Source organism: Vicugna pacos, chromosome 8 (assembly GCF_048564905.1).
Source record: "Vicugna pacos chromosome 8, VicPac4, whole genome shotgun sequence".
NCBI classification, from domain to species: Eukaryota; Metazoa; Chordata; class Mammalia; order Artiodactyla; family Camelidae; genus Vicugna; species Vicugna pacos.
The window spans coordinates 59,115,082-59,137,096 of record NC_132994.1 but is presented as its reverse complement, the minus strand read 5'-3'; the positions used below and the strand labels follow the sequence as shown (position 1 = coordinate 59,137,096).

Below are 22,015 nucleotides of genomic sequence, written 5' to 3'. Positions count from 1 at the left end.
ATTCTTAACCATATTTGATTTCATTGAAATGGATATAAATTAGATAGGTAGATAAATGAGATAATAATAGCTGGCTTCAAACTCAAATATAAAATTTGCATTCCAATAATACTTTATTTCATTACATTAGTATATATAAGCTTTGGAAAAAATGTCATTTGATTGAGTGAATGGGCCAATAGATGAAATTCTGGAATTGTCTGACAGCATTGGCCTGTTAGGATATTATCAGCACCTGCTTGACACTTGAATATTTTTCTAGCCTTACACTTTGTAGGTGATGACGTATTCCAAGACGAGGCTGAAAATATGAATGCTATTGAGAGTTTTATCAAAGTACCAGGGGAGTATCTGAATAACCACATAGCATAGGTAACTTTAAGGCTTTTCTAGTTACTTCATTTGGATAAACTATGGCTTCCATTTGATCCACTTACAACTCCGTTGAGTCCTACCTGGTTGTTCAAGCCCTTTTTGGATCATACGCTTTATTGAATTCTGATAATAACTGATGTTCAGGGTACTTGTTGTGTGCTAACTTTATGTCCATTTTCAAACTCTTGAGGGTTAGGATCCTGTCATTTATTTACTCTGTATGCTTCACAAATCCTGGGACAGTGTGGAAACAAAATTTGTTTTTGATTTACTGAGGTTGTATGTCTCTGTGCTGGCACATGTGTCAATTTCCCCACTCTCTGTAAAACTTTTCAAGAGAGGAGACAGAATTGATTATTCCAGCAGCTCAGTTATTAGAAGTGGATAGGGCCACCTGGTTAGGTTAGATGATATGCCATAGGCTTTGCCTTGGTTTCTTTTTGAAGGATCTTTATTGCTTATAGACCTAATGTAGAGAGACTGAAGACAGTTTTTTTCATTACGTCCGAGAATAGGTTGTAGCATGAAATATGGAACGCAATTCAAGTTTTCAGCTCTGCTTTTATTACTTTTGGTATTATTTCCATTCATGTTGGAGGCTCTTCCCTAAGAGATAGATTTTTCCTTCAGGCAAGGTCAGCCTGTTTTATGCATACTTACGAATAGAATGCATATTTGGCAATTTGATTTCTCCATTCTCTTTGTTTACATAAATCCAAAGTTAACATTGGCTTTTCTTTATGCTAATCTTGGCACAGCCAGGAGTAAAAAGAGAATTGGAAAAAGAATGATGATCTTATTTAGGTATACCTAAATAATAACAATTAGTGAACATAGCACTGTAAAAGACAAAACTGGAGAAAACAATGCATTGGAGTTACGATTTTGTTATGTCATATTTCTCATTAGAGTATAGTAGTCAAATAGTCCTCCTTTGATTTTATCCTCCAAATATTTAGTTAAAGAGTAAATATTTAAGTTAGCTTGGCGAGAAGTAGTTCTTTACCTGCCATAATAGAATTAAGGGATAGAGTAGAGGGAATTAAAAGGAAAAGAAATAAAAATTAAAAATGGGGATGTAAAAATAAAAATGTATCACACATGAGAAAACAACAAAAAATTTACAGAACACCTAATTGGTCCTGCTCGTTTGCAAAAAATAAGGTAGCAAACATCATTCTGCAGGAGAAGTAGTGCCTGTGGAAATGGGGTACTATATAGGCTTCCTTGGTGAAATTTTGATTTTTATGAACCAAAAAGCTTACCTCCATTGACTGTCAATGAAAGAGCTGTCCTGGCTTTAGGAATAAAAATTGATAAACAGTCCATTGGAGCATTGGTTTTTAGCTACTGCTATTTTCTATTTATTTGATAGAATAACTTTAAAGTATGGATGATAAGTGTCTTTGCTTCTTCTAAGTTCAATATTATTTATTCTTCATTTTTTATTCCTTTATTTATTCAATCAGTTTCTACAATAGAACCAGATTAATAAACTTTCAATAAGAGAAAGTAGTATGGATAGTGGAAAATAGATGACTTGAAAGTTTGAAGACCAAAGCTATAGCCCAGCTCTAATGACCTATGGGTCCTTAAGCAAGTATTTTACTTTCTCTGGTGCTCAGCTTTTCCTTCTGTTATTTGGCTTGTGGATACAATGATTTCTAGAATCTTTCACAATACTAAACACTCCCTGTATGACTTAGGATAAGCTTAACAAGTAATGGTGATAGAAGTAGATGGTTATATATTTGCTCCTAAAACAAGTTAGTCTGATGTCAAATATGTGATCAAGAAAAAAAAATCTCGGTTGCAGTTCTGATCTTGGAAGACTTGACTATGTTTAAGAATTCATGTGAGGGAGAAGTTTGCGTTGCCAATACCAGGCAGTCCTAGCCCAGATGCAGAGTAAGGGCCAGAAAGCACTATATGATCCTGAATCATCAAAGAAAGATTAAATTATGTTCATGAGACTGTAATTAACTCAAGGAAAAGACTGATGTACTTTGGAAAATAATCACTAGCAGATGTGAAAACAAGAATTATTTCTCTGTGGTCTTTACCTAACATAAGGTTGTGTTAACTAGAATGTTCACTTTATTCCCTAAACATCCCCATGAACCAGCCTTCCACCACAGTAAAATAAAGCGTATACAACTAGAGAGATGGAAATGATACAATCTTAGTCCCTATTTCATCTAATAGATGTATTTATCTCTAAATCTAACATTGAGAACTCTGGGCTTTTATTTATTAGCATATACAATTTTCTTTAAAAAGACTTAGTATCATTGCCTCACTAAAACCTTTTCTATGTCTCTTGATAATAGTTGGCCATTCCCTCTTTTCTGCTCTCCCTAAATTGTGTTTATATTTGTGTCAAAGCACCTCTACTTTGTTGAGCCTCGTTGTTCACAAAAGTCTCACTTCGAGGCTCTGAGCTTTTAAACATAGAGCTCCCCTTTTCCTTTTCTGCATTTTGTAAACTTAGCTCATTTGCTGACTTAGGTATTCAGTAAGTGTCACAAGATAGTCAGAAACCCTAGTTAAGGAGGCTGAACTAAGTTAAAATCACTAATTCACACGGATCTACTTTTTGTGTTTTTAGTAGTTTTAATTTACACATATGCTTTGTTTTGTACCTTTTTCATGCTCCAGCAATGACTACCTGCTGAGAAGCAGCAATGGACCAAAGTTAGCCCTAGGATCATTTTGATGGGCAGTTTCTAGAACCAGAACCCTAAGCAAAATGGCAGATTAGGCAAAGTTTGACTCAGTTTGCCCCATCCTCCTCTTGTGCAAGATCCTCTCTTTTCCCAGACACCCGTTTTTTTTTTTTTTGACTTTTCAAAGACTTCTGTGTAGTTGTCCCAAAAGTAAATTGCCTCATGCTCCAAGGTTAACACTTTCCCATTCCTCCTTGTACCTCTTTAACCTTTTTTCATCTTCTTTACATTCCAAACCCAATCCCAACCTTTACTTTCATATGGAAATTGTTTCTACAGATCTAAGCTTATAATCATCATCCTGATCAAAGTGTGTGTGCATGTGTGTGTGTGTGTGTGTGTGTGACTTCACAGCCTGTGCCTGCCTCTCTACCACCTCCCAGGTGCCTCTTGCTTTGCCACTCTCGACACTCCAAGTGGAAAATGCCCCATTTAGAGCCTTTTTTTTCATAGAAGGAAAAAATTCTCTTTTGGTACACTTCTAATATACTTGGATTAAGTGTATCTTGAGCACACATTTATCTTTCAGTTCTCTCCTTGCATCTTACCTACTACTTTTGAATCTTTTCTACTCCCTTCTATAAAATGAAAGAAGTATCTCTTCTCTAATATATGAAGAGTGGTATTCATTCTTTTAAACATTCCTTTTAACTAAGAAATATAAGGGTCATATCTTGTTTCCAGGTCCTATTTGCCATTTTTTCAGTGGAGTTGATGCAAATAATTATTTTTCTTCATTATTACAGCTCTCATCTAAAGTGTAGCTGGTTTGTCTTATTAGCTCTTCTACTAAAATTATGGTCGTGTGTATGTGTTTAACCTTAGAAAAAAGAGTGATGAGAGCTACTTATATTCGCATGAGAAGTTTGCCAGTGAAGCCTTAACCTCTTGCAAAATTCATCAAAGTCATATTAAACCATTAAACCATAACTTGTCTTGAAATAGTCTGGAAGAACAGAGAATTAAAATAAGAAGAATCTTACCAACAATGGGCATTTTAAACACATCTATCTTTATCTATCTATCTATCTGTCTGTCTGTCTATCTATCTAATCATAGCTCATCACAACCCTTGCTTAGCTTAGTAATAATTGGTATGCATCAAAGAACAAATATCTAATGCAAAGGATTTTTTTTCTAAGAGTAGAAAGACTGAGAAACCACTGGGTTAAAAACAATAATGCTCAAACTTTCCAAGTGTTTGTTACACATAGGAGATGGGGGATTGGAAACTATTTTTAAAAGAACTCTTCTATAAACCTGCAGGCGACAGAAAAAATCAGTCTTTACTTTGTTAGTAAAGTAAAGTGAAAGATAATTTTCACCTCATATCTAGGAATGAATTTTAAATGACCTGGGGATATTTAACAAGATCTGTTAACACTATTTTCTGAAAACGTGTTACTTTTATAGATTAAGTTTTCATTGCGGGGTGATTTCTTATGAATCTAATAACCTAAAGTTTAACAAAAAGTGAAAAATCTCTTTCTTTTATTCCATTATTTAAAAAATGTACTGTGTGAACTGTTGATTTCTAGGAAACGTAAGCATGAGTTATAATATTATATTCTCAAGAACTATTTAAGGAAATATTTTTCTTTTATTTAGTGAAGAAACTGAGGCACAAAAGCTCACTCAAAATTAATGCAAAAACAATTTTCTGAGATGGACATTTCCATGTCTTTATTTTAATAGTAACAATAATTACCTCCCTTGTAGAGGCCATTCTTGATTCCAGTTGCAACAAAATCATTTGTGCAAAATCTCCAAACTTGTTGTTGTATCTTTCATGTTAATATCATTTAGATATTTGCTTTAAAATCACACTAATTGCCTGAAAGATTCTGTAAGGTAAAATGTAAGTACAACATGACAACCATTGCTTTTTTGTTCTTTAAGTGAAAACCAAGCACTGAAGCGTAGCAACGCATAGCAATTCATACAACAGAAACAATTTTCAAATTCTCTTAATGACTAAAAGAAGGGACCTTCTATAATCTAAAATTCCAGATACATGCATATCATGAGATGAGTGTTTCCTATTTCCAGTAGCCATAGCCCAGGAAAGTACGACTGGAAAAGCAGAGTCAGAACTGGGAACGCTGCCCCATCAGAGCTTGTCTGGGAAGACTCATATGCTCTGTTTTGCCTGTGGAAGCTGTTGATCGGAGTGATGGTTGCTGGGTTAAGGAATGGCTGGGGGCTTGTCTATAGTTGTGACAGCTGGAAGGGTTGGGTGTCAGTGCTGGCCTTCTGAGGACTAAGTTCTCCTTTTCCCTCTTGACCCAGCTCAGTGACTGTGGGATTGTCAATCGTAGATAGTCACTGAGTATTGCAAGTTGTTTTTCCCTATAAATAGCTATATCTATAGAATCTTGGCCCATTTAAGTTTTGGGTGAATTTTGCTCAGAGTGCAAAATAGCTCAGTGATTTATTCTTTTTTTATCAAGAGTTGCCATGCTTTACTTTGGCTTAGGTCATATTCCCAATGTATAGTGTTTTTTTCTTTTTTTTTTTAGCACTTGATTTTTTTTTCAAAAGAGATGCTATCTGGTTTGTTAATATGGATATAGTTAATTATCTGATAGAACATGTGTGTGTGTGTGTGTGTGTGTATATATATATTTTAAGGATGCCACCACTATTCTCTCAGCATTTAATCAATCATGTTCTTTGACTTTCATGAAGCTTTCAATTTTGTGAATAGTAGAGCTTGTCAAGTGTCATATAAGTGCCAGCAAATGGTTGATTTGAGGCAAGAAGAACAAAGTTTAAAAAAGAAAATAAATCTCACATTCGCTTAATAATTTGCCCTTTGCAGCAACAGAATCTTATCTGACCACCCACATTCATCTGGCTGCTGACGTGGTTCTTGCTTCAATTGCAGAAGCTATTTTTGCATCTTTTGTGTCTTTTGAGGAACCGAGTGGGCCTCCTTGCTTATAATGATTCATGTTTCAAAGTGCACAGGGTGTCCTGAAGTGCTGCTGCAGTGATGTGCAGAAAGCAGGAGAAATTAAATCTAACTACTTCCTTTAAGCGTTTTGAATGCTCACATGAAGTGGTAGTGGGTTAAGGCACATTTTAACTGTTATGTATTGATGCTTTAGTCCTTCCTATGAAGCATAACATGTCTGGAAGAAAGAGCAATGTTTTTAAAAATGAACAAATATACAATTACCATCTATGGATATGTAGTGTTTTTATATATGCCTTTTGTATTGGGAGATAAACCATCTGAAGATGGTTGATTGATTAATCTATTTGGATTAAGTAGTTTGACCTTCAATGCTTTTTTTTTTTTTTTGGATCAGATTGGTTACATTAATTCTAAGTGTGAGAAAGTTCCTTTCTTTGTTACCTATTAGAGTTTGTTATGTCTCAGGATTTTACTTTGGTTAGTTTTGGCTTCCTATTTCAGAAATTAATTTTAGCACAGAACATATATTGCTGAAATAAACTATAGAAAAGAATTTTCGGTGAGGTTATCTGAGGCTTGATCCTGTGGAGTTTGGTTGCTGATGTTCCAAAAGAAGTTTTGTGGGAATCTCAGCTTGAAGGCAGAACTGTATCATGGATTCCAGGGGCAGAATGTCTAGTTCCAACATACTGTTTTAACCCTCATGTTATTTTCTGAATTGCTTCCACTGTTACTGTTACATACAATTCTCTTTTTAATACAGGGACTTAGTCAAAAGATTTAGGCTATGTGAAAGGAAAGGAAAGTTTTTTCTTGAAAGAAAAAGTCTTCTTGAGAGATCTAGTTCCAAGTTTTCTGTCCTCAAGAAAGATATTTCTATGAATAAAGAATAAGCCTGCCTGTTAAATTCACTACAAGTGTCATCATTTAAAAAATCTTCTTGTTCCTCTTTTAGATTCCCAGAAGTGGTGCATGAGTTCCTGTGGAGAGAGTTGGCGTCGTGGAAAACAAAGACAGTTGGGATGCAGTTTTTTGATATGAGGATAACAGGTTAATAACTAAAAGTTACTATTTTATTCTGTTGTTTCACATTTAACCTGAAAAGCAGTTTTAGCTTCCTGTGCACCCATATGTGAACTGACTTTGTCATCAAGTCTAGAAAGAAATGATGTATATTGCTATTTGGAGAGAAAAATGTAGTAAAGGTTTTGTTTTATTTTGTTTTTCATAATAGTTCACTTTTAATTATAATTTCCTTAATTGAGATAGCCTCATTTAAGAGGATTTCTTTCTGGCACAGTTTGTTTTCATGCAAAATTCCACTTAGTAAATCCTAATAACTTTTGTTAGAGAATGCCTAGGTCTATAATGTTCTAGAATGCATTTTTTCACCAGAAAAGCAAAATCAGAATTGTAAAAAAAGTTGCAAAAAAAAAAGGTATGAGGAAATATTAAAATTAGCATGCTATAGTCAAAATAAGTCGTGAATATGTTGAACAAATATGCAAACTGTACAACTGTCTGCAATCAAGTTCTCATTGTAGCCAACATGGAAAAAATACAGTTCGGTTTTCCACTAGATTTTAAATGTCAAATTAGATGTTAATGTATGTCAAATTAGAGAGTGATCATCACAATCTTTTCACTTTTCTCCAAAAGTTCTTTGAATTGCTTCACAGAGTTTTATATAATATACAGTATCCCCCTCACATTGGCGACTTGCTCCTTTTAGGGAGAGCTAAGGTTGTTATGGGAATTTTTACTAATAAAAGAAGCACTTGTAATGAATTTAGCTCTCAGGAAGGTGCCTTTTTTAAATCATCCTGTGGAAATAAGTCTGTATTCAGTTGGACTCTGGCACTGGTCAGGGGTTTTCGGTAGATCCTTTTTCCCCTCATCCGGTGCTCATGTGTGGTAGTGACTTGCGGGACCATCAGTGTTAAAGCAGCCGTGCTCTGAGACACTCATGTATTTCTTAAAAACATTTTGCAGTTGATCTATGGCATTTTGAAAGCAAATATATGGAAATGGTCTCTAAAATTTAGATCAGTAATTATTATCACAAGATATATATTTTGTTCACAAGTGGAATACCACCAAATTGTCAAAAAAAAGGACCAAATAAACCAATTTAATTTTTTAAAAATGTTTTATTATTCAAACATTGCAGGTAGAGAGGTAGTGTTTGTTGCCTGTCATCTTACACCGCTATTATTTAGGATGTTATTATTTAATGCTCACTTGACTTTTACCACCACTCAAGTAATGATTAATTTCCTGAGGTGAAGTTTTTTTGAAGGCAGTGTTTTCCTAAGCAGAAGGTCCCAGACTGACACCCCTGGATACTGTAGGCCTTTATTCATCTGCAGAGCTGGGCTGCCTTCCTGCCAATCCCACCCAGCTGTTATCCTGAGGAGACCTCTGTGGAGGTCCATCAGGGAGGCTGTTTCTGGGCCTTTCTTTTCAGGGCCTGTCAGAGGAAATTATTTAACTGGCTGCCAAGTGGATTTGAGAGGGACTGGGAAGTGTGGCCAAAGGAGTGGGCACGCTTTTAGAAAAGTGGCAACTCTTCCATGTGATACCATTTTCCTTTCTTCTGCTCAGTTCCCTTAGTTCCATTACCACTAAAATAGCCATGCAGAGGGTGGTGTCTTTTTCAGTATTACCCACCTCTGAAAAATGTGCTGAGCTTGCTGGACAATGCCTGCCTTTACCGCCTGAAGGACTCCTATGGGCTGGGGCACCATCCACAGGAAACCCCAAAGTCACATCCTCCTGCAAAATGCCTTTCATAGCGCTCAAAGGCATTAGGGAAAATTTTAAATGTGAATGTGAACCTGTGTTTGGAATACCGCTTCTTTGTTGGCAATGGTGCCAAAAATGGCTTTGCATGGGCTTGGTTACCGTAAAAAGAAATCTCAGAGAATGAAGTGATAACTGGCTGTTTTCTTATCATATGAGGATTGCTCTAATATTGCATTTTTATTTATTTTTAGTAAAAATTGCATACTTATTTAATATGCATACTTAATACTGTAAAATATGCAGTAAGTAGTATAGATAAGCAATAAGTAATGTGCATTTAAATAAATATCGAGTTGAGTAAATTTATTGCATATAGTAGTAATTGCATACTTATTTAATATGCAGTTGATATTGCACATCAATTGATTGGGATAACTGGGGATTTACTTTTAACACACACAGAATATGAAAAACAAAGTGAATCTATGCAATCATAGCTATAATAACCACATTACTGTAGATCTTTATAGCTCCGTGTAGATCTTTATTGAGAAAATTATACTAAAATTGCAGGTATATACAATGATACATTTGATAGTTCATAAGAATATTTTGAGGTCCAAAAAAAGCATTTCCCTATCTTATAAACATTTTCATACATTTAAGTAATAAAATACAAGCTTAGGAATTTATACCATCGTTAGTAGAATAGATGGCTAAGTGAAAATAGCTCCTAACAAAAAAAAGACAGATGTCATTATCAAACCTTGGCTTAAGCTTTGAAAGCCTTATGGATTTTAAAGTGAATTTATCTTCCTAAGTGTAAGTTAAGAAGAGCAGCAAAAAGACTTTGAAGGCTCCCAAGTCCTACTTCGTTTTAAAGAGACAGACATGCAATGCTCAGGAATAGATCTATGGTGCACACAGTTTACACTGCAGAATTTTTTCAGTTTCCAGAATAAAGCAACTGTAGACAAGAGATGAATGATAACAGCCCATGTTCTTAATGGTTCATGCACATGACCAGTGAATTCCCAAAAGGCCCATCACTTCTTTCTTCTCCCATCTACCTTTCTCTATATGCCTCAGAAACTCCAAGAAGGAAAGAGATTTTATGGATAGCAGTCAGTTGAAGACTCTCAAGGATGGTGTTGGAGAGAATACGATATCCTCAGATATGTTTAAAATCTTAAAACCTCATGTAAAATGTTCATGTGAAATAGGAGTGATCTCCAACTCCCTAGTAATGTTCTTAATTAAACCTTTCACTGGAGAGAAAGGTTAGACTTTGTAGTTCAGAGGAATGTAGACCAGAGGGATCCCTGGTACTTCTGGGCTTTCCAGCTGAGACGTAAGGACAGGTCTTCCTGAATAAACAGGAGTAGGGCACATGGCACGGGGACGACCCAACTCCCCGATAGAATGGTAGGACATCTTAGGTAAGCTTGTCTTAGAAATTTAAAAGGGGGAGATTTTCATCCCCAAAGCTATTTGCATAGTGAAATCAACATGTATTTTTTACTGGGATCAAAAGTTTGAATTTTAAAACATTTTCTGGATGATAAATGCTATTGGAATGAAGGATGATATTCTGTTAATATTAGCAAAATTGATTTTCTTTTTTTAATAAAATAGTAGGCATGATTTTTCTGTTTAGTTCCTTTCTCCTAAAACTTAAACCCATTGACAATTAAGTAAATATTCTAGATAATTTTAGTTCTGACAATTAAGTATCTGCTTTTAATTTTTATACAAATCACTTTTCTTCATCTCTGGTCTATTTGATAATAGCAAAGTATGATTGCCTTTGTTTGCATTATATTTGGAACATCTCTTTTTTATGATATGTCCTTAGTGAATAAGAATGGTATTTATCTTGTTTAAGGTGTAATAGTTTTAGTTTTTTTCTATAAACCACAAAAATTAAATATGTCTGATTTATAAAGTTATTGCCTCATTGCTAAGTGAACACACTGCATTCTGTTTAAATATTAAATATAGTATTCCATTCCTATTTTTCATAAAATTTGATGCACGTGTTTAACTTGAAGTCTATGTTTTAAGCAAATGATATAATCTGTGCAAAGTAAGGAATGGGAAGTGACCATATGCCTAATTTTGACTTGTTAGGTTCTTAATTTCCTTTTCAAAGAATAAAGTAAAACAATTGTTTGTCATGAGAATTAATCAGGTTCTCACAAGGAGCTGTCTTCATTAATACTTTAATACCCAGATTTTGAACGTTATTTAAATTATGGAATGATTTGATTTCTAGGAAATGGCACGTTGGAGCCATTTTCTGTGCTAGAACCATGTAAAACTCTTATATTCTCCCAGAACTATGAAAAAGTCAAGCATTGGAAATATCGACGTCAAGTAAAAATATTTAGGAGAAAGTATTATTGACGATGTATTATTTTACATTGTGGTAAAACTTAAGAGTGGGGCTGGAGGTGGTAGGTGCTAGTCAGGGAGGTGAGACCCCTTAGCTTGGCAGCCAGCCAAACCTGGATTTGATGCTGGTTCTGATCCTGAGTATCATCCTCAACTGTAAATATGGGTAATAACACCTGTTGCTCAGGACTATCATGAGGCTCTACCCCAGCAGAGCTGTACCACTGCACAGAGTAAATACACAGTGAACAACAGCCGTCGTCCTTGTTATTACTAGTGATGGAGCTGCGTACATAGATTAATACTGTGATAAACTATTAAATATGAAAAGTAACCTAGAAATTATTCAGTTCAAGCTCTGCCTTTTAATTAAGGAAAGACTTGCACAAGTTTCTGTCTTGGACTGGATATATTCTTCCGTTTTAGAGAACGTTATTCACCTCTAAAGGTCGGAGATTGATTGTGTCTACATGAACCTTAAATATTTAGCTAATTAAACAAAAAATTCAGCCAATTTGGGTTCACTGTTGCGTATTCTTCCTGTTAGCATGGTTGGTAGAAATGACCAAAGTACATTTGCATTGAAGTCTTATGACGCCATCACTTCTCTTTCACTTTTTGCCGCTTTACCTGTAGAGGGATGTATAGGAACATCACTATGGAAGAAAAATTTAATTCAATACTAATACTTTTTAGCAAATCAGAGTTAATACGCTTGTTATTTGTTTTTTCCAACCACTGCTTTACAAATCTATTGTGCTTCATGGCTGTTAGCAGAAGGACCTTTTGATTACAGATACCTTGCTACAAATGCCTGGGGGTCACTGATTTCTCATCCGAAAGATTTATTGTTCCTGTGGGAATTTCCATGTTCTTTCCCCCTTGCTAAGTGCAACTACTGTTGTCATCATAGTAGCAGTCTATGTTGGGGAGCAAATTGGTCACAGAAATAAAACCAGTTATGTGAATTTAGTTTGGGAACTTAACAGTACATTTGCGTGGAGGCATCTTTGTTAATAAGCAATACTTCATTTAAAATGTGAACATGCTTGTATTAAGAAAAATAAACAAAAATAAAGATTGTGAAAAGTCATAAGGTTGAAAATAGAAATCCTTTCCTGTGTCTCTTCCTCTGACTCCCTGGCTCCATTTCTGTGATTTAACTAATGTAAAAGCTGTTTGGCATCCTTGCAGAAATTTTCTGTTTATTGCTTGTTTCTCTTTTACACAAATGGGATTATAAAATACATTCCAGGGTGCAGTAAGCTTTTTGTTTACAGTCAATATTATCATCTTCTGAATGAGGTTTTATATTAGTACTTATAGCTATACTTAATTTTTTTAAATGGCAGTTTTATGATTGAACCATAATTTACCTAAGTAATCCTTGTACACAAATCTTTCTGCACTTGTATTTGTAAGGTTCTATTTCCAGTAATGGAATTTCTGGGCCAAAGGGTATGAGCTTTCTTCCTTTGATAAGCACTTCTGCATTGCCTATCAGAGAAACCCGCAGCCTTCATCATAATTGTTACAGTTGAGCACTGACGTTCTCAGAATCCTCTGGGTGCTACATTGGCCATTCCTTTATCGAAACTGAGTAGTCACTCAAAATCTAATAGGTTTTAAGTTGTCATGTTTCCCTTAGCCATTCATAGTCATCTGGAGGACTCCACTCTGCTGTCATGCAAAATTTCTTAAAAGGATATTTATTCTTTTAAATGTTAAAACCTATAGGTTAAACTAAAAGCCCCACTATCCTCAACTTTTTAATATCTAAGGAATTAGAACCAAGCTGATGGTGTGAAAAGCCTAAGATGTTTTAATATATTAATCTTATATCTTAGCAAATATTACTCTGCAGTTTTTATAGTTTTTCATTTGGAGACAGTGTCAGTCAATATAAGGTTTATAGTATAGTGTTTTCTAAGGCCGTTACTTGCTTTTTCTTAGGGCAGATAACATTGTGAGCTATATAATGAAATTTAAATTATCCTTTGTATACAACAATGTTGTATTTTAATGGAACAGTCTTTCCTAACTGCATTTATTTTCTACTTAGGAAGCGTCAAGACAATCATGCCCATGAGAACTCTAAACCATTCAGGTAATCATTATATTTTTTAACTGTTCCCAAAATATGTTTTGTTGTCCATATAATGAAGATTTTATAACTGTTATTTAGATGCACTTTTCTGCCTTTTCCAAAGTTCTCTGACAATCTTTGATTCTTACAGCCTTAGTCTTGCTCTAATCACTGCTAATCATTGCTCTTAAGTTATAAAATGTATCTGTATTAAATATTAACATTATGTGTAATACATGTAATATTTTATATTAACATATTTTATTATATATTTACAAATTATATATTTAACATAAGTTTTAAGTTAACCTATAAAATATATCTACATAGAGAAATATGTAGTACACTTAGCATGTAAGTCATTAAAGTTGGTTAGAAAATAGCTCTAAATTTATTTTAATGAAGTCTTTTTTAAAAACCTTATGATTTTGTAAATAATATGTATCAAAAGTTTTCCTTTAAATACCTTTCTGACCAAAATTAAGGGGTATTTAAAAGGATGACCAAAATTCAAGCATTGAAGAGATTTATGCTTGTACCTTAAGGCTAAGTTTGAAATTAATAGCCTTTAATTGTAGAATTAATGTAACAGCTACAAAAAGGATTTCTTGGAGTAAAAAACATTTTCAGTTTATCCAATTTCAGACAGGTTATTTAGGATTGGGTTTGGTTTCTTATTTTGATAACTGTTATGACAACCTCTTTGTGTTTCATTTTCTTTTCAGACCATTTTATCTTAGTGAAACTGGCAATTAAACTTTGCTCAAGTTGATGGGCAAAATTTCTTCTAGACTATTCATCACCCCAATTTCATCCTAGTTGAAAATACTCAAATGCCATAAGAAATCTTTATAGATTTGCACTTAGCTTTTGGATGGACATTTCTACAATGGAGAGAACTGTGTTATAGCCCTGGTCTGAGGACATTACCATCTAATGCCCATAGACTACGGGGTGGGTGAGGAAGGTTCCAAAGAGAAGGAGCACTTGCCAAGTTTGCAGACACCCTGGAACATGGAAGCAAGTAAGCTTCGAAAAGCACAGCTTTGAAGACACTCCATGAGTCTGCACGGCTTTCAAGCGAACTAGCACTGAAGACCTTGTGTAACAAAATGGACACTGGGGACACAGCTCTAGGACAAAAAGCTACCTCAAGGTCTGGAGAAACTGATAACGCATCAGGTAGATGGAGACAGGAACAATCAGCTGTTATTAAGATGAGCACTTTTGGCAGTCAAGAAGGACAGCGGCAACCACAAATAGATCCTGAGCAAATCGGAAACACGGCATCAGCACAACGCTTTGGTTCTGGGAAACTGGCCTCACCTGGCGAAGTGGCACAGCAAGTCACGGAGAAGCAATACTCACTGCACCGTCCGAGTCCTTATTCATGCCAACATTCACTCTCTTTCCCGCAGCACTCGTTGCCACAGGGGGTCATGCACAGCAGCAAGCCACATCAGAGCCTCGAAGGCCCTCCGTGGCTTTTCCCTGGCCCTTTGCCATCTGTTGCCTCTGAGGACTTATTTCCCTTTCCTATACACAGCCACAGTGGTGGTTATCCTAGAAAAAAGATTTCCAGCCTGAACCCTGCTTATAACCAGTACTCCCAGAAAAGTATCGAACAGTCAGAAGATGCTCACAAAAAAGAGCACAAACCCAAAAAGCCCGGCAAGTACATTTGCCCTTACTGCAGCAGGGCGTGTGCCAAACCCAGCGTACTCAAAAAACACATCAGGTCCCATACTGGGGAGCGGCCATATCCATGTATACCTTGTGGTTTCTCTTTCAAGACAAAGAGCAATTTGTACAAGCACAGGAAGTCGCATGCCCACGCAATTAAGGCAGGATTAGTCCCTTTCACAGATTCAGCTGTATCTAAATTGGACCTTGAGGCCAATTTAATTGATGGAGAAGCAGAAATACACTCAGACGGTGAACAGAGTACAGACACAGATGAGGAGAGTTCCTTGTTTGTTGAGGCTTCTGACAAAATGAGTCCTGGCCCACCCATCCCGCTGGATATCGCCAGCAGAGGTGGCTACCACGGGTCATTTGAAGACTCACTGGGCGGTCCAATGAAGGTGCCAATTTTGATTATCCCCAAAAGCGGGATTCCTTTACCGAATGAAAGCTCTCAGTATATTGGCTCTGATATGCTACCAAATCCGTCTTTAAATACTAAGGCTGATGACTCTCACACAGTTAAACAGAAACTTGCACTAAGACTGTCAGAGAAAAAAGGACAAGATTCTGAGCCATCTCTAAACCTTCTGAGCCCGCATAGTAAAGGAAGCACTGACTCTGGTTACTTTTCCCGCTCAGAAAGTGCAGAGCAGCAGATAAGCCCTCCAAACACAAATGCTAAGTCTTATGAAGAAATCATCTTTGGAAAATACTGTCGGCTCAGTCCGAGAAATACACTCAGTGTTACAACCACGAGTCAGGAGCGCACCACGATGAGTAGGAAGGGCACGATGGAATCATTACCTCACGTAAACACCAGGTTAGAAGTCAAGATGTTCGAAGATCCCATTTCACAGCTGATCCCAAGCAAGGGAGAAATCGACCCCAGTCAGACAAGCATGCTGAAATCCACTAAGTTCAACAATGAGTCAAGACAATCCCAGACTATTCCATCATCTGTCAGGAATGAAGGAAAACTTTATCCGGCCAGTTTGCAAGGCAGCAACACAGTTCTCTTAGAAGCTCCCATTGACTCTTCACCTCTTATTAGAAGCAACTCAATGCCAACTTCTTCGGCAACTAATTTAAGTCTTCCTCCTTCTTTGAGAGGAAGTCACTCATTTGATGAACGGATGACTGGTTCCGATGATGTGTTCTATCCAGGGACCGTAGGAATTCCTCCCCAGCGCATGTTGCGAAGACAGGCAGCTTTTGAGCTGCCTTCGGTACAGGAGGGGCACGTGGAGTCAGAACACCATGGCAGGATGTCAAAGAATATCACGGGTTCATCCTTGAAGGAAAAGAAATTGATTCCTGGGGACAGGGTTGGGTATGACTATGATGTTGGTCGGAAACCCTATAAGAAGTGGGAGGACTCTGAGACACCAAAGCAAGGCTACAGGGATGTTTCCTGCATCAGCCCCTTAAAACACGGTGGGGAGTATTTCATGGATCCCTCGGTGCCTTTGCAGGGAGTGTCAACCATGTTTGGAACTACGTGTGAAAACCGGAAACGCCGGAAAGAGAAGAGTGTAGGGGACGAGGAGGACACCCCCATGATTTGCAGCAGCGTGGTGAGCACGCCCATGGGCATCACGACTTCAGATTACGACCCCAAATTGCAGATGCCGGAAGGAGTGAGAAGTGGGTTCGTCGTGGCTGGACAGGAAAACCCTTCTCATGGTCACTCCGAGCGCTTTGACGCATGTCGACCCCCACTGCAGTCTGGAAGTCCATCTCTTGGGTCGGAGGAGTCACCCTCAGCCGCTGAGTCAGACAAGCTGTCAGACGTAGGGGGCAGGAAACCGCCCGGAAATGTGATTTCTGTGATTCAGCACACGAACTCACTGAGCAGACCCAATTCATTTGAGAGGTCCGAGTCCGCTGAACTCGTGCCGAGCGCCCAGGAGAAAGCCTCGTCACCTTCCGAGACCTGTGACAGCGAGATTTCAGAAGCCCCGGTGAGCCCAGAGTGGGCTCCGCTGGGGGAGAGTGCGGAGAGCGGGGGGAAGCCATCCCCTTCTCAGCAGGTCCCGCCGCAGCCCTACCACGCGCAGCCCAGGCTGGTGCGCCAGCACAACATCCAGGTCCCTGAGATCCGCGTGACCGAGGAGCCCGACAAACCAGAGAAAGACAAAGAAGTCCAGAGTAAGGAGCCGGAAAAGCCGGTGGAGGAATTCCAGTGGCCCCAGAGGAGTGAGACCCTCTCCCAGCTCCCAGCGGAGAAGCTGCCTCCCAAAAAGAAGCGTTTGCGCCTCGCGGACATGGAGCACTCCTCCGGGGAGTCCAGCTTCGAGTCCACGGGCACAGGCCTGTCCCGCAGCCCCAGTCAAGAAAGCAACCTGTCCCACAGCTCCAGTTTCTCCATGTCTTTTGAAAGAGACGAAACCATGAAGCTTGTGGCACCTCCCAAGCAGGATGAGTTCGGGAAGCACTCGGAGTTTTTGACTGTCCCTGCTGGTTCGTACTCACTGTCTGTCCCTGGCCACCACCACCAAAAGGAGATGCGACGCTGCTCATCCGAGCAGATGCCTTGTCCCCACCCGGCTGAAGTCCCAGAAATTCGGAGCAAATCTTTTGATTATGGGAATCTGTCCCAGGCTCCGGGGGCGGGGGCATCGGCCTCCACGTTGTCCCCATCCCGGGAGAGGAAGAAATGCTTTCTGGTGCGGCAGGCTTCCTTCAGTGGTTCTCCGGAGATCGCCCAGGGGGAGGCCAGTGCGGATCTGAGCGTAAAGCAGGAGCACATGGAGCACCTGCATGCCAGCCTCAGGTCCACGTGGCACCACGGCCCGTGCCCCGTGCTCCCTCCGCTTCAGGCAGAGGACCCAGGGAAGCAGGTTGTGGGTCCTTGTGCCCAGCTGAGCTCAGGACCGCTCCACCCGGGCCAGCAGCAGATCATGCACCTCGACAGTCAGGAATCTCTGAGAAATCCCTTGATACAACCAACCTCCTATATGACAAGCAAACACTTGTCTGAACAGCCACCTTTATTTCCACACCAAGAAACTATTCCGTTCTCTCCAATCCAAAACGCCTTGTTTCAGTTTCAGTATCCGACCGTCTGTATGGTTCACTTACCAGCTCAGCAGCCTCCCTGGTGGCAGGCACACTTCCCCCACCCCCTTGCTCAGCACCTTCCGAAGAGCTATGGCAAGCCTTCTTTCCAGGCGGAAATTCATGCCAGCTATCCCTTGGAGCCTGTGGCTGAGCACACTGGCAAGAAGTCCACTGATTACTTGCACACGAAAGAGCAGACCTACCCAGGTTATTCAGGAACATCAGGGCTACACTCAAAGAACCTGCTTCCGAAGTTTCCAGTGGACCAGAGCACCAAGTCAGTTGATACTCCCTCTGAGCAGGTTCTCCAAGAAGATTTCGCCTCGGCCAGCGCCGGGCCTCTGCAGTCCTTACCGGGAACAGTGGTGCCTGTTAGGATCCAGACCCACGTGCCGTCCTATGGGAGTGTCATGTACACAAGCATTTCTCAGATACTCGGGCAGAACAGCCCTGCCATTGTCATATGCAAAGTCGATGAGAATGTGACCCAGCGAACGCTGGTAACCAACGCGGCCATGCAAGGGATAGGACTGAACATCGCCCAGGTGCTGGGGCAGCATGCGGGCTTGGAAAAATACCCACTCTGGAAAGTACCTCAGACCTTACCCCTGGGCTTAGAATCCTCAATCCCCTTGTGTTTACCTTCCACCTCTGACGGCGTCGCCACCCTGGGAGGCAGCAAGCGTATGCTGTCTCCAGCCAGCAGCTTAGAACTCTTCATGGAAACGAAGCAGCAGAAGAGGGTCAAGGAAGAAAAGATGTACGGACAGATCGTGGAGGAGCTCAGCGCCGTGGAGCTGACCAACTCGGACATCAAAAAGGATCTCTCCCGCCCGCAGAAGCCCCAGCTGGTCCGACAGGGCTGTGCCTCTGAGCCAAAGGATGGCTTGCAGTCGGGGTCGTCTTCCTTCTCCTCGCTGTCCCCCTCCTCATCTCAAGACCATCCACCTACCAGCGTGCCCTTGAGGGAGCCTTTCCCCCCGAGCTCCAGGGCGCCCTCTCTCGGGCAGAGGTCCAGCGGGCCTTCTGAGAGCAAAGAGTCCTCAGATGAACTGGACATTGATGAGACGGCATCGGATATGAGCCTGAGCCCACAGGGCTCCTCAGTGCCACCCGGGGACAGTCAGCTCGAAGAGCAAGGAAAGGGCCAGAAGCTGCCTGCTGGCCTACTGGTCCACAGGGCCTCCGGCCCAAGTGGGAAGGTGGCCAATTCAACTCTTCTTTTCACGGACGTGGCAGATTTCCAGCAAATTCTTCAGTTCCCCAGTCTGCGGACAACAACTACTGTGAGTTGGTGCTTCTTGAATTATACAAAACCCAATTACGTGCAGCAGGCCACCTTCAAATCCTCGGTTTATGGTTCATGGTGCATTAGTTCCTGTAACCCAAACCCATCAGGATTGAACACCAAGACCACGCTGGCTCTCCTGAGGTCCAAGCAAAAAATCACCGCAGAAATTTATACCCTGGCTGCTATGCACAGGCCTGGCACCGGCAAGCTTACATCATCAAGTGCTTGGAAGCAGTTTGCTCAGGTAACAAACATTATTTCTGAAAGCACTCTGCACCATGCATTTGGTTGCTGAGCAGAATACATAGTGAAGGACATACGGTCGAAAAGACGCAAGTGAAATGGAGGTCAGAGTTGGGGGAGTCCACTGCAGGGCAGGCCTGACCCACTGACTGTGAACTTGGTTAGGAGGGTCTCAGGAAAGTTCCCAAAGTGAAGGATCTCCTCCACTAGCTACTCTGAAACCCTCCCACAGGGACTAATTCCTTTGGGTTCTTCTCCCTTCCGACCTGTGTCAGTGACCTGGCAGACCAACTTTCCTTTGCTGCGAGGAGTTCAGGAAATTGTGAAATGAGGACGTAGAACAGGGAGTGGACCCTGGAAAGGAAAGATGAGGAAAGAGATGTCGAAACCAAACTTCGCAAACTTCAGTGGGGGAGGGGGATAGCTGTTCCCACTGACTATACTTTTCATTAAAATTTATTTTCAGTATATTTCTCTTGAAACTCATTTTTCCAAGGAATTAGTTTGTTGGTTCCTGTGTGAACAAGTATGGCCTTCCATGTAAAGTTATAAAATTATTAATAAGAGCCACTTTGGAATGTATGCTAAATTATTCAAGAGGTAAATGGAGGACATAAAAATGTATTTTACTTATTTTAGCTACCATTTCCCTTCACTAGTTTTTAGAAATACCTTCTAAATGAATAGAGAGACCTTGAATTGCTACTTCAAAATATACAGTGTGTTTTTAAAGTTTTTATTAGTGTTGCACAGTGTGTGTGCTAAGGGATCTCATTTTTTTTTTAACAGAATGTTGAATTTATTTTGCAGAAACTCATTCTTTTCTGATTTTGTCCCTGTCATCTCTTATTTTATATAGCCAGCCTGTGGTCTTTTAGCATGGAGTTCAGGCTAAAGAGACTGTGGAAGAGTGGGATATGCAGGCTCCCTCTGTGTCTTAGAGAAAACGTATGAAATGATTCTCTCTTTTTTGTCCTACAGATGAAACCTGATGCCACCTTTTTATTTGGCAGCAAACTGGAAAGGAAACTAGTGGGAAATATCTTAAAGGAAAGAGGGAAAGGAGATACTCATGGAGATAAAGATATTGGATCCAAACAAACTGAGCCCATCCGAATTAAAATCTTTGAAGGAGGGTAAGGAAACATACTTGCAAATGTAAACTATTACGTTATAACTCAGCGTAAATGGTCCTGAGTATCTGCATGGAAAAAATCATGTCTCCTCTGGTGGGATGCATAAAGTGAACTCCATGAGTTTGTGCCTTTGCTTTCATGACTTACTTTCAACCAGAGTGTCCCTGTTATATATGGTTCAAGCCTTGGCCTTAAATTTTCACGCCTCTATTTTAGCATGGAATCGACTAAATTGGTGGACTTGATGTCATCTCAGTTTGTTCCTTTGTTAATATGACTTTTATGGGCATTTGTTATGTTATTAATGGACATGTTTTTATTCTATGCTTAAAAAATGCAATTATACCCGCTCATGTGTAATCCTAGGAACAGTCTGTTTGTTTTATTGCTTTTATTATTACCTAAACTCCAGGCCTTACTGGGATTTCACAGTTCCTTCGGTATCTGCTTGCTGTTCTAGGATCCGAGCCAGGGCACCGCATTGCATCTAGTTGTCTCCAAACTCCTCTGGTCCATGACACTGTCTCTGTCTTTAGAAATTTCTTTTAAAATATTAAATTCTGAGTTGCAGAAACTCAAGTAATAAGGTTCAATGACTTTGTTATCTATTTAGTTAAGAAAAATTACATGTATATGTAATATCTAGTTTCAGATTTTCTATAGAAAAGTATCTTCAATTCAGTCACATGGGAGAAAAAGCCCAGACTTTTGCTTTTAGAATTACAAATGTTTTAATTTAAAACAAAATGTTGTTTTACTTATTCTTTTCAGTTAATGGAGGTACTCCAGATTGAGCCCAGGACCTGGTGTGTGCTAAGCATGTGCTCTGCCACTGAGTTATACCCTCCACCCCAACAAAATTAAAAATTTTTAAATGACATTAACCACATTTGGGGATTGTGATGTAACTACCTTATCTCTGCAGGAGATCTATAATTTACGTATTTCCATGAGCGTGAATCTATTCTAATTATATTATATTTGGAGAACAAAATAATGTCATAGGTTTGCCTATAAAATGTTGAATGTTTGGTGATAGGAAATATTGATTTCTCATGTAGATTTACCAGTTTGGAGGTGGATTATCAAGGTTAGCTCCCCCATTCAGTTGGCCCTCTTTGGATGGATGCGTAGTTTTTTCACTAAAACCACAGTTGTTTGTAGTCATGAAGCTTGTCGCAGTAATTTTTGACATTCCTCATCTTTTAACACAAATAAGAGAATTACAGGTTTTATCTTTCCTCAGAGACTGAGAGGTCCCTGTGACTGGGTAAACCTTGTCACATTCAGCAGTCTTCTTCATAGCAGTTCACTTGAACTAAATTAGCGAGGCCTTCCGCAGTTACTGTGTGC

General features: G+C 39.4%; 1 protein-coding gene across 7 annotated transcripts in view; it reads left to right on the top strand.

The window, feature by feature from the left end:
* HIVEP2 (HIVEP zinc finger 2) overlaps positions 1-22,015 on the top strand; it is a 176,847-nt gene that overhangs the window by 139,266 nt on the left and 15,566 nt on the right. For all 7 annotated transcript variants that reach the window (XM_072965954.1, XM_072965952.1, XM_072965949.1 and 4 more), the window contains 4 exons: positions 6,977-7,071; positions 13,223-13,267; positions 13,972-19,527; positions 20,508-20,662. In XM_072965954.1, the coding sequence (XP_072822055.1) occupies positions 14,359-19,527; positions 20,508-20,662 (5,324 nt within the window). In that variant the 5' untranslated portion in view covers positions 6,977-7,071; positions 13,223-13,267; positions 13,972-14,358. The remainder of the gene's footprint in view (positions 1-6,976; positions 7,072-13,222; positions 13,268-13,971; positions 19,528-20,507; positions 20,663-22,015) is intronic.